The sequence below is a fragment of the Geotrypetes seraphini genome, chromosome 1 (genome assembly GCF_902459505.1).
Source record: "Geotrypetes seraphini chromosome 1, aGeoSer1.1, whole genome shotgun sequence".
Taxonomy (NCBI): Eukaryota; Metazoa; Chordata; class Amphibia; order Gymnophiona; family Dermophiidae; genus Geotrypetes; species Geotrypetes seraphini.
Genome location: NC_047084.1, coordinates 222,811,722 through 222,825,371, shown reverse-complemented (window position 1 = coordinate 222,825,371; position 13,650 = coordinate 222,811,722). Strand labels below are relative to the sequence as shown.

The window sequence follows — 13,650 nt, the reverse complement described above, 5'->3', positions numbered from 1 at the left end:
GGTCATTATGGCCTCTCAAAACCCTTACCTCAACATAACTCCAGGTTACTTAACATATTACTATTCTTAGCTATTAAGAATATACTACACGGTTGGAAAGATTTCTTCAAGGTAGATTATATATCATGGTGGAATACAATGTGTTTAACCGCTAAATATGAAAGCGTTATCACTGAAAAACACAGATCCGTTCATGCTTATCATAAAGTGTGGAGCCTTGTTGCTTTATATTGTGAACTAGACCATTAACATTCAGAAATTGATTCATGATAGTATGGAACCTAAGGTTATTGTTCTTGCATCGGTATATGTGGTACTCTTTCATGGGCTTGCTTGAAACATATCCAATACACTTTACTGTTGAGACTTGTGCTGAACTTTCTCATAAGATGGTTAATGATCGGCCTGTTGTACTACATTTGAAATATTTGCTTTCTACATTACATTACATTAGTGATTTCTATTCTGCCTGTTCCTTGCGGTTCTAAGTGGATTACATTAGAAGATAGCTGGACATTTCCAGGAGATTACATTACATAGGAAGAAAGCTGGTTACAGGATGCATATTGAGGTTTCGGACCTTTAGAGACAATGAGGAGACTTTTCTAGTAGGTTACATTACATTGGGAGAAAGCTGGATTCGGTTACATATTGAGGTTTCAGGTTGCGTTTAGAGACATTGAAGAGATGTTACCAGAGGGGAGAAGGTTCGAGGGGGATATGCAGAGGGGGTAGGAAGAAGGGGAAGATTAAGATGATGGAATGTATTTTTTGAATAGTAGTGTTTTGATTTCTTTTCGGAATGCTATTTGATTATTTTCACTAATGGAACTAGGCTGTATCATGAGTTTGTTACCTTTTCTGTATTTTCTTTATTGTTAAAATCAATAAAATCTTTGCACTAAAAAAAGGAATATATTAATTGCTGAGTATATGGAAACATATTTTTATTTCTTTGATACTTATGTTTCTATATTATAATAAAATGTTTCTATATTATCTAATAAAAATGCATAAATAGATGGTTATAAAGTATAATGGTTAAACTTGAGATGGTTTTTGGATTAAATAAAATCAGGGATATTGTAGGTTTATCTATCCAAGAAGGTAGAGTACCAAAGAAGATGGAAGACACCATCTATTTTGTTCCCATGTTATTACATTAGGTTTATTTATATGATGGTGACCCTTTTTTAACTATAGTGATTTTATTTGTATTTTGTAGTTAATAAAGCACAAGCAATTGTCTACTGCACATGCTCAGTTTATGCTCAAGAAAATGAAAATATTGTAATGAAAGCACTGGAACTCAGTGTAGAAGGAAATAAAGTACAGCCTTATAGGTAAGAGAAATAAACTTTTCTCATAATGTGTAATGTATACAAAGATTTAGGTCCCATTTACAAAGCCACAGTAGCAGTTCTCCTTTGGCAAATGCACCAAAGCCCATAGGAATTGAATAGGCTTTGGTGCATTTACTGCTAGAGAAGTGCTACCGCAGCTTTGTAAAAAGGGGCCCTCAATGAGGTAAATTAAGTGCTTTTTTCTGGTTCAGTGACCCAGAGAAGGTCAACCAAAATAATAAAAGGAATGTGCTGATAGCCTGGTATATTTGGACACAAATACCACAACTGCTTCCGCTTTTCATCGCTCCTGATACATCTACAGCTCTTCCCCTGGATTTTGAAAAGCTCTCTTATGTGCTTTGGACACAATAGACACTGGATACCCATGTACCACAAATTTTCTTTACTTCTCTTCTGACTTCTCCGTAAATTACTGATTAGTATCATATATCCAGTATCATCGCAAAAACTGGGCAATATTTGTCTTCATAGGATAAGGATGCATACTAGAAAATGCAAGCAAAGAATTCCTATCTGTTGTTTTAGTTAACACTGTTGCCTCAAAATGATTAAAACAAAGAAACTGTGGATGAAGATGTGGATGATTTATTTGTCACTCTTCACATTAAAAGCAAATACAAATGCAAGATGATAGTCCTCATATGTTTGTCCTATCAGACCCTACACAGTCCGTTTTCGGTGAACATGCCTTCTTCCTCAGGGGTCCGGTTTGATATAAAAGTCTCAGATAAAAACAGTGGACTAAAAACGTGGACTTTAGTGTTTTTTCGCACTGCTCTGTCTATACAACAGTGATTTTGGTGACTTGTTCAAAGACAAGTGTACTGTTTTTAGTCCACTGCTTTTAATGCGAAGAGTGACAAATAAATCATCCTTCAGAACATCTTCATCCACAGTTTGTTTTTATCATTTGGATTACTCTTACTGTGGAACATTGGGTCTTCTTTTTGTTTTTTGTTGTACTGCCTCAAAATGATTCCGTTATCTCTACTAAGATATTCAAAAAGGTGATCCTCATGTCATACTGAACCTCAACAACCCCAGTATTGACTGGGGGTTAGCTGTTAGGATGGGAGGACATAAGAGAAGTGGAAAGACAGTGGTCTAAGCTGAAAGGAGCGATAAAAATGGCTACGGACCTTTATGTGAAGAAAATCAATAAAAACAAGAGAAAAAGGAAGCCGATATGGTTCTCCAACCTAGTGGCTGAGAAAATAAAGGCGAAAGAGTTGGAAATATAAAAAAACCCAAGAAGAGGAGAGCAGAAAGGACTACAGGGTGAAACTGAAAGAAGCCAAGAGAGAGATACGTTTGGCGAAGGCACAGGCGGAAGAACAAATGGCTAAAAATGTAAAAAAGGGAGATAAAAATTTTTTCAGATATATTAGTGAAAGGAGGAAGATAAAAAAAGGAATTGCTAGGCTAAAAGATGCTGGGAACAAATATGTAGAGAGTGATGAGGAGAAAGCAAATGTGCTAAACAAATACTTCTGTTCTGTGTTCACAGAAGAAAATCCTGGAGAAGGACCGAGATTGTCTGGCAAAGTTACACGAGAAAATGGAGTAGATTCTGCGCCGTTCACGGAGGAGGGTGTTTATGAGCAACTTGAAAAACTGAAGGTGGACAAAGCGATGGGACCAGACGGGATCCATCCCAGGATACTAAGGGAGCTCAGAGAGGTTCTGGCGAGTCCTATTAAAGACTTGTTCAACAAATCTCTGGAGACGGGAGTGATTCCTGGGGATTGGAGGAGAGCGGATGTGGTCCCTATTCATAAAAGTGGTCACAGGGATGAAGCAGGAAACTACAGGCCAGTGAGCCTCACTTCAGTTGTTGGAAAAATAATGGAAGTGTTGCTGAAAGAAAGGATAGTGTATTTCCTTGAATCTAATGGGTTACAGGATCCGAGGCAACATGGCTTTACAAAAGGTAAATCGTGCCAAACGAACCTGATTGAATTTTTTGATTGGGGGACCAGAGAGCTGGATCGAGGACATATGCTTGATGTAATTTACTTGGATTTCAGCAAAGCCTTTGATACAGTTCCTCATAGGAGGCTGTTGAACAAACTTGAAGGACTGAAGTTAGGACCCAAAGTGGTGAACTGGGTCAGAAACTGGCTGTCGGACAGACGCCAGAGGGTGGTGGTTAATGGAAGTCACTCGAAGGAAGGAAAGGTGACTAGTGGAGTCCCTCAGGGTTCGGTGCTGGGGCCAATCCTGTTCAATATGTATGTAAGTGACATTGCTGAAGGGTTAGAAGGAAAAGTGTGCCTTTTTGCAGATGATACCAAGATTTGTAACAGAGTAGACACCGAAGAGGGAGTGGAGAATATGAAAAAGGATCTGCAAAAGTTAGAGGAATGGTCTAATGCCTGGCAACTAAAATTCAATGCAAAGAAATGCAGAGTAATGCATTTGGGGATTAATAATAGGAAGGAACCGTATATGCTGGGAGGAGAGAAGCTGATATGCACAGACGGGGAGAGGGACCTTGGGGTGATAGTGTCCGAAGATCTAAAGGCGAAAAAACAGTGTGACAAGGCAGTGGCTGCTGCCAGAAGGATTCTGGGCTGTATAAAGAGAGGCGTAGTCAGTAGAAGGAAGAAGGTGTTGATGCCCCTGTACAGGTCATTGGTGAGGCCCCACTTGGAGTATTGTGTTCAGTTTTGGAGACCGTATCTGGCGAAAGACGTAAGAAGACTTGAGGCGGTCCAGAGGAGGGCGACGAAAATGATAGGAGGCTTGCGCCAGAAGACGTATGAGGAGAGACAGGAAGCCCTGAATATGTATACCCTAGAGGAAAGGAGAGACAGGGGAGATATGATTCAGACGTTCAAATACTTAAAGGGTATTAACGTAGAACAAAATCTTTTCCAGAGAAAGGAAAATGGTAAAACCAGAGGACATAATTTGAGGTTGAGGGGTGGTAGATTCAGGGGCAATGTTAGGAAATTCTACTTTACGGAGAGGGTGGTGGATGCCTGGAATGCGCTCCCGAGAGAGGTGGTGGAGAGTAAAACTGTGACTGAGTTCAAAGAAGCGTGGGATGAACACAGAAGATTTAGAATCAGAAAATAATATTAAAGATTGAACTAGGCCAGTTACTGGGCAGACTTGTACGGTCTGCGTCTGTGTATGGCCGTTTGGAGGAGGATGGGCAGGGGAGGGCTTCAATGGCTGGGAGGTTGTAGATGGGCTGGAGTAAGTCTTAACAGAGATTTCGGCAGTTGGAACCCAAGCACAGTACCGGGTAAAGCTTTGGATTCTCGCCCAGAAATAGCTAAAAAAAAAAAAAAAATTTAAATTGAATCAGGTTGGGCAGACTGGATGGACCATTCGGGTCTTTATCTGCCATCATCTACTATGTTACTATGTTACTATGGATAAATATTATATCAAGGAGTGCTAAGGAGGTAAAATTCCTAGATGTATTAAATGACTGCAGACTGCATCTTGGAGCAACTGGTCCAGGAACCAATAAGAGAGGGAGCTAAGTTAGATATAGTCCTTAGTGGAATGCAGGACAGTACGAGAATTAAAGTTATTGAGTGTGCTGGGAAACTGTGATCATAATATGGTCAAATTTGAGCTGATAACTGGACTGAAATCACAGATGAAATCTACTGTAACAGCACTCAATTCTCAAAAGGTAGACTAAGGTAAAATCAGGAAAATGGTTTAAAAAGAAGCAAAAAGGATCAGCCAAAAAGGTTAGGACTTTAAATCAAGCATGTATGTTGTTTTTAAAAAAAACAAAAACAAAAAACCACCCTAAAAACTCAGACCAGATGTATTCCACGTATTAACAAAGGTGAGAGGAGCAAATGACAGTGTCATGATTAAAAAGTGAAGTGAAAGACTTTAGAACCAAAAGAATATCTTTCAAAGAATGGAAAAAGGATCCAAATGAAGAAAAGAAGTAACATAACATAACAAGTCTGCAATATGCCTTTTGGTTCGATGCGGTTACAGATAAGTAGGTACAACAAAGAAGAAAAATTTTTTAACATTAAAATTAATAGAACCATTTGTATGAGTAATAAGGCACAGTTTCCTTATCTGTCCCAGATTGGGATCACAATTTAAGCTAAAGTGCTTGAAAAGTATTGGTATGAACTATAGGTAAGAAGTAAGATGAATAAAAACAAAACAGGAAGAAAATCTTAAAGCACAGTAATATAAGCACTGGAAAATAAGATGCAAAGCATTGATTAAGAAGACTAAGAGAGACTATGAAGAGAAACTTGCCACAGATGCAAGTAAGAACTTTTTCAGGTACATCAGAAATTGAAAGCCTATGAGGGAATCCATAGGTCTGCTAAATCATGGAGCAGAAGGGGTATTGAGAGAGGACAAGGCCATAGTGGAGATACTGAATTTAAGAGATCTAATTGAACCAGAAATATTTTTCAAGGATGACAATGTGGAGGAACTCAAATCTTAGTGAACTTAGAAGATGTACTGAGCCAAATGAACAAGTAAGAGTGATAAATCGCTTGGTCCAGATGGTATACAACCCAGGTACTGAAAGAATTCAAACATGAAATTGCTGACATGCTGTTAGTGATCTGTATCCTATCGCTAAAATTGTCCATAGAACCTGAAGAATGGAGGGTGGCCAATGCAATGTATTTTTTAAAAAAGGGTTCTAGGTGTGATCCAGAAAATCACAGACTGGTAAGCCTGACTTCAGCAAGATAGTGGAAACTATTATAAAGAATAAAATTATGGAACACGTAGACAAACATGGGCCAAAGTCAGCATGTATTCAGCCAAGGGATGTCTAGCCTCACCAACTTGCTTCATTTCTTTGAAGGTGTGAATATAAACATGTGGATAAAGATGAGCTGGTGCCCAAATGATCAATCGCGTTCGACCGGTAGATCGCGTTGCCTTTGCGATCTTTTTCTACCTGCTGCTTCCCCAAGCCAGGCCTGGCGTGTACAAGTGCCGGACTCACAAGACTTCACCTACGACGTCAATTCTAACTTTGGAGAGGAAGTTCTGGGCCAGCCAATCGCTGCCTGGCTGGCCTGGAACTTCCTCCCTGACGTTAGAATTGACGTCGGAGGTGAAGTCTCATGGGCCCGGTGCTTGTACGTGCCAGGCCTAGCTCGGGGAAGCAACATGGAGAAATCGGCATGGTGGCTTGGGGGTGTGGGTAGGGAAAGAATCAGGGAAGTGGAGAAATGGGCACGATGGCTTGGGGGAGCAGGGGGAGAGAGAAAGAAAGACAGGCAGACAGGGGGAGAGAGAAAGAAAGCAGAAAGAAAGAGGGGGCAAGGGGAGAGAGAAAGAAAGGCAGAAATAAATAAATATTGGCTTTACAGAAGAAGGAAGTGCAACCAGAGACTCATGAAATCACCAGACAAAAAGGTAGGAAAAATGATTTTATTTTCAATTTAGTGATCAAAATGTGTTCGTTTTGAAAATTTATATCTGCTGTCTATATTTTGCACTATGGCCCCCTTTTACTAAACCGCAATAGCGGTTTTTAGCGCAGGGAGCTTATGAGCATCAAGAGCAGCGCAGGGTATTCAGCGCAGCTCCCTGCACTTAAAACCACCAACGCAGTTTAGTAAAAGGGGAGGGGGTATATTTGTCTATTTTTCTATAGTTGTTACTGAAGTGACATTGCATATTTTAAAGTCGTCTGCCTTGACCTCTAAAAAAAAACCTGAATTCAAATGATAATTAACATTTTCTCTGCGTACAGTGTGCTTTGTGTTTTTTTTAAATTTTATTGTTGGTAGATCATTTTGATTTGGTCATTTTAAAAGTATCTCACAAGCCAAAAAAGTGTGGGCACCCCTGATGTAGTATATCTAGATTTTTAGAAGGCTTTTGATAAAGCTCCTCATGAGAGAATCCCGAGAAAATTAAAGGGTTATGGGATAGGAGGCACTGCTCTGTTGTGGATTAGGAATAGGTAATTGGACAGAAAACAGAGTAGGGCTAAATGGTCATTTTTTTTCAATTCAGGTGGGTAATAGTGGAGTGTTGCAAGGATTTGTACTGGTACTGGTGCTATTTAACATATTTATAAATGATCTGTAAATTGGAAAGATAAGTGAGCTAATTATATTTACAGATGATACTAAACCCTTCACATACACACAAAGTTGTTAAAACATAAGCGGACTCTTTGAAAATTGCAGGGAGACCTTAGGAAATTGGAAGATTGGGCATCCAAATGGCAGATGAAATTTAATGTGCACAAATGCAAAGTGATGCATATTGGGAAGAATAATCCAAATCAGTTACCGGATGCTAGGGTCCAACTTAGGAGCCAGCACCCAAGAAAAAGATCTAGGTGTTATTGTAGACAATATGCTGAAATCATCCACCCAATGTGTGGCTGTGGCCAAAAAAGCAAACAGGATGCTAGGAATTATTAGGAAAGGAACGGTAAAGAAGATTGAGAATATTATAATGCTTCTGTATCGTTCCATGGTGCAACCTCACCTTGAGTACTATGTTAAATTCTGGTCACCATATCTTAAAAGAAATATAGCTGAGTTAGAAAAGATTCAAAGAGCGACCAAAATGATAGAGGGGATAGAACCTCTCTTGTATGTAGAAAGGCTAAGAAGTTGGGGCTCTTCAGTTTAGAAAAGAAACGACTGAGGGGAGATTGAGGTTTACAAATCCTGAGTGGTATAGAATGGGTGAAAATGAATCACTTTTTTACTCTTTCAAAAATTATGAAGACTGGGAGACACTTGACAACATTACATGGAAATACCTTTAAAACAAATAGGAGGAAATATTTTTTCAGTCATAGAATAGTTAAGCTCTGGAACTCATTTCTGGAATATGTGGTAACAGCAGTTAGCATAGCTGGGTTTAAAAAAGGTTTGGACAAGTTCCTGGAAGAAAAGTCCATAGTCTGCTATTGAGACAGATATGAGGAAGCCGTGGAATTTTGCTACTATTTGATATTCTGCTATATATTTGTTATCTGGATTGGCCACGGTGGAAACAGGATACTAGGCTACTGTTGGTCTGCCCCATTAGGGCTGTTCTTATGTTCTAATTGTTTACTCTTTCAAAAAGTACAGACTAGGGGACATGCCATGAAGTTACTAAGTAGTATATTTAAAACAAATAAGAGAAATTGGTTTTCATTCAGTGTAAAATTAAGCTCTTGAATGTATTGCCAGTGGCTGTGGTAAAAGCAGTTAGCAAGTTTGGTAAGCTCCTGAAGAGAGTTCATAAATCACTATTAAGGTGACCACTGCTTATCCTTGGATAAACAGTATTGAATCTTGTACTTTCTGGGATCCTGACAAGCTGTAACTTGTGGCCTGGATTGGTCACTGTTAGAATACTTGACTTGATAGACTCTTTTTTTTGAGTAAGTGCAGCAATACTTATGTTCAAGCACCCATCCACCATAGCAACAGAGGGGAGGATGGACTATTTTATGGCGCTTATTTTATCTCTGCTGTGAGGAAGAAGATGGTATACAAGTTTAAGAATAGGATAGATAATGAGTCAACAGCACTAAAGCAACTGCGACTGTAAGATGGGTCAAGGCAGCAGATGAAGGCTTGCATCATTGTATGGAAGAAAGCATTGATTTCCCTGCCCCCTCCCCCCCATACCTTTTTTTAAATTCCCTACAAGTTCAAGTTTATTAATATTTGATGTATCGCTTAATCGGTTTGCTAAGCGATGCACATTATTATAAAAAGAGTAGAAATACAAAACTAACGAACAAAATAACAATTACTTGACAACAAGACATACTTGAGTTGGGAGGAAAAGGGGGAAAAGTTACAATTTTTCATTGTGAAGAGAGAACAATAAGAGGAGAAGAACAAAAGGAGGGGGGAGGGTTAAAAATTTAAATTTAAATGTTAAAAGCATCTTTAAAAAGATGAGATTTTAGTGATTTTTAAAAGAGGGAAGCTCCTTTTCATTCTTAATATACTGTGGTAATGAGTTCCACCATTGGGGGCCCATTACCGAGAACATGTCTAATCTTCTTGTGCCTATTATTTTTAAAGAGGGAATGGTTAAAAGATTCTGAGAGGATGATCTTAGTGGTCTCTTCAGTGAAGGCTCTCAACAAAGTATTCAAAGGCAAGGAAATAGCACTCTAAATGAAGATCAGACTTGTCCATGCACTCATCTTCTCAATGGTCAATTATGGATGCGAAAGCTGGACACCACGGAAACAAGAAAGGAAGAAGATTGACTCATTTGAGCTTTGGTGGTGGAGAAGGATTTTGTGTGCCATGGACCAATTCTGGAAGAGATCAAACCAGCTATGTCACTTGAAGCCCAAATGATGAAGTTACGACTGTCTTATTTTGGTCACACCGTCAGAAAAGAAAGATCATTGGAGAAGGACATCATGATTGAGAAGATTGAAGAAACTAGGCGAAGAGGGTGATCTGAAATCAGATGGCTGGACATGTTGAAAACAACCATGAGGATGATGCTGGGGACCTTACTGGACTAGCACAAAACAGATTTCTTTTTAGATCTGTAATTCATCAAACATGAGTCGATGGCATCTAACGCCTTCTACACAAACCTGAGTCTTGTCTACATCACCTTACATTTTTCTACTGGCTGATCCTTTACCCAGATTTGGCTAACCACAACCTTGCACAAAAACTGATAATAGACACCCACCACAACACTGGTGACACTTCAGCAGAGTACTTACTCTTCAGTGGTGACGGTGTCTGCCACATAATTTCCCCCATTCTATTTTTCTAGTCAGTGTCCCTTTTGCTCTGTCCCCATATTCTGAGTCCAGAGCCCAAATCTTCTCTTTCCCTCTTTCCACTTGATGTGGAAAGATATGCAGAATGGAGTTGGGAGGGGCATTGAACCTTAGAGGCATAGATCACACAATGCAAAAGCCTGTTCTGCAAATTTCCTTCCAGCCAAGGGAAGGATATTTAATACTTATTTATGTATAGCTACTTCTCTGTATCTGCCTCTTCTGCTAGCTGACTTCATTCTTCTCTCAAGTTTAACTGCCTTCCAAACTCTAATGGAAGGGGGTGGGAGTGGATTTGATTATAACTGGAGCAGTCTCATTCTGGAAATAAGTCAAGTCACCTTCTCTTGAGGGTAGAAAGACTAAGCAAGGGAAAAGATTGCGATTTGAAGATGGAGATGGGGCAACTGAGTGAGAAAGAATCAGATGGATGGTGATTTAAGAGAAAGGATCGATCAGAAAAAGTGATTGAGAGAGAACAGATATGGTAGGGAGGTTTGTTAGTTAGGTGTGTGATGGTTCAGAATCTATCCAATATTTTCTACTCTATTTTCCCCCAGGAAAAAAGCTCTCTATACTGTCGTTTCTCCAAGGACAAGTAGGATACAGATATCCTCAGATGCGAGTGACATTATTTGATGGAGCCCTGCATGGGAACATCTCTCCAGCTTCAACAAAACCTTTTGAGAGTGTTTGTGTGTCTTTCTGCCTGCCACTAACCAGTTGCATTTTTCCATGGAACTCAATCTTCACACTTTCTGGTGTTCTCTCTCAGCTTGTTTGGTAATAGACTCAAGGCATTTTTCAAGCTATATTTTTTGAGTGAGGGGGTCATTCACTAAGTCTTGTGGTCATTTTTGCACAATGACTGCCTTAGGTTTTTTTGGTTATTTCTAAATTTTATTTTTTGTCGGCTTGATTCTAGTCTCAGTAGGTCTCGGATATCTAGTCAGGTATCTTTAATCAAGTTGTTTGGTTGCTGTAGCTATTTTTCTGGACATGTTTCAGAGGAAAGGTCCTGGTACAGAAAGACCACATCTGTGATAGGTATCTATTTCTGGTTCCTGAAATGCCTGAAACCTGATTATGATTCTTCTCATTGTATTCTATCTTCACAGGTCTCAAAGAGAAGAATCTGTTATCACAGAAAGCAGCACAAATTAATTTTTGGCACCGATGAGACTGGTCCATCGACATCAAATTTTGACAGCATTAGTCTCCATGGCTCACAGAGCTGCATTGAATACTGGGGCCAAATAGACATCAAGAGTGTCTCAATAACCATTGACTAAGTGTCAATAAATGCTACTGGGATCAGTAATCATCTGATCCCCACACACACACACCACCCTGCTAGGAAGAGGAAGGATTCTCTTCATTAACAACGAGGGACAAAGATGCTGGATATCAGATGGAGGCTGTGGAATACCATCATTGAGCCTCTTTGTAGCACAGGATGAAGAGCACCAAGATCACCAGTATTAATGAAACACCCCAACGTGAGGACTGTTCATCCTCCCTGGTATCAAAGGGGGCACAATAGCCTCCACAGAGCCAAGACATAGCTTTTGATACACCCCAAGTAACTCTGAAGGACTGGCCACTTCTGCAGTGATACCCTTGCTTTTGTCAATGGCAGCCATCAAGGAGCAGTCATGAAAAACTTTGAGGAATGGATGGAATGCTTTTTTTTTCCCCTTGAGGCAAGGCAACTGCTTCAGTAGCAATGCAGAGACTTGAAGTAATTAACCAATGCATGAGACCCATTCAGTTTCTTCAGGGAAACCAACATAGAGGCCTCAAAAGGGCTGAGTTAATGCTGACCACTTCATTGTTGATCTCCATCCAGTCTATCAGGAGAGGAAGCTTTCCTGGTGTATTGGAGATTTCCAGTGCTGCGGTACCCTAGGCCCAGAACTGATCTAAAGGTCAGTTGTTCAAGACAGATATCTCCTGCTGAGTTCTTCTATGAGTCTGAATCAGAGCACTCCTAGGTATATGAAGAAGAGCCAGAGATCTTCTCAGAGGAGGGTCTCTGATTAGATCCTGCTGTGCTACAAGAGAGACATAAATCTGCCTCCTCAGAGGAGCTCTTGTTCACTAAGTTTCTTTAGAAACAGAGGAGGAGCGCAGACTAGACACATCGGATATTCTCCAGTTTCAGAACCCTCTCTAAGGAAGGTGCAACAATGCACATTCACAGAATTCTGAAGGAAGTACAGATGAGGATGCAGGAGGCCTTCCTCTCTGTAACTTCTGAATGCAGTCCAGAAAGCTTCAGGATTCGAGAAGCTGCAACCAAGAGTACAAAGACAACTCAATTCCCACAGGCAAGGAGGTGAGAACATTGAAGTTTTGGGAAAATGTTTACAGAATGCTCTTCTTACATCTCACATAACTTCATCCAACATCCCACTAGGTGTTTTCACAGATATATTCAGCTAGTGGAGCTGGGGGATTCTTCCCAGTTCAGTATTTGATATTTGAGTTGGTGTGGGGATGCAGAGAAAGAAAGAAGAGAACTGCATAGAGTTCTCCACCCATTTTGGTAGTAGGATCACCCAAGATTTAGGGTCAGTCTATTCCATTGGGGCCCTAAGCAAAAATTCAAGATGATTTCCTTATTCATCCTCATTCCCACACCCATTTTGGTAGTAGGATCACCCAAGATTTAGGGTCAGTCTATTCCATTGGGGCCCTAAGCAAAAATTCAAGATGATTTCCTTATTCATCCTCATTCCCAATCTACAAAAAGAGAGTAGTATCTTAGATTCACTGTAGGGAAACACCACTTCTAGTAATATGTTCTGCTCTTTGGCATTACAGCGGCACCAAGAGTATACATAAAATGTCTAGCAGTTGTCAAACTCTCTACATTGACTGTGAGTGTATGTGTTTCCCTGCTTGGATAAGTGGTTGGTCAAGAAAACAACAGAAGGAGCAAATGAATCGGTGCATTTGATCATTCATGTGTCAAAGTTATTAGGGTTCATCATAAATTATTCCAAGTCACAGCTCTACCTGTCTTAGAGATTGGAATTCATAGGATTCCACTGTTTGTTTGAAGAGTGGATTGTTTTTAAAGAGCAAAGTCCACTGTTTGGATCCACAATCCAAAAGCAGTAGATTGTTTTTGATGAGTACTATGATAGACTGCACTGTCTACCTCAGACAAGTATGTATTAACAGCTGTTTTGAAACATAGAAACATGATGGCAGATAAAGGCCAAATGGCCCATCCAGTCTGCCCATCCGCAGTAATTATTTCTTCCTCTCTCTAAGAGATCTCATGTGCTTATCCCATGCTTTCTTGAATTCAGACACAATCTGTCTCCACCACCTCTTCCCAGAGACTGTTCCATGCATCCATCACCCTTTCTGTAAAAACATATTTCCTTAAATTACTCCTGAGCCACCTCTTAACTTCATCCTATGCCCTCTCATTTCAGAGCTTCCTTTCAAATGAAAGAGACTCAACTCATGTGCATTTATGCCATGTAGGTATTTAAACGTCTCTATCATATTTCCCCTCTCTTGCCT

The 13,650-nt window shown here is 39.9% G+C and overlaps 1 protein-coding gene across 2 annotated transcripts in view; it reads left to right on the top strand.

Annotated features, from left to right (window-relative positions):
* The window catches only part of NSUN7 (NOP2/Sun RNA methyltransferase family member 7), a 139,311-nt gene that overhangs the window by 100,885 nt on the left and 24,776 nt on the right, over positions 1-13,650 (top strand). For both annotated transcript variants that reach the window (XM_033946886.1, XM_033946896.1), the window contains one exon: positions 1,226-1,343. In XM_033946886.1, coding sequence (XP_033802777.1) covers positions 1,226-1,343 — 118 coding nt within the window. The remainder of the gene's footprint in view (positions 1-1,225; positions 1,344-13,650) is intronic.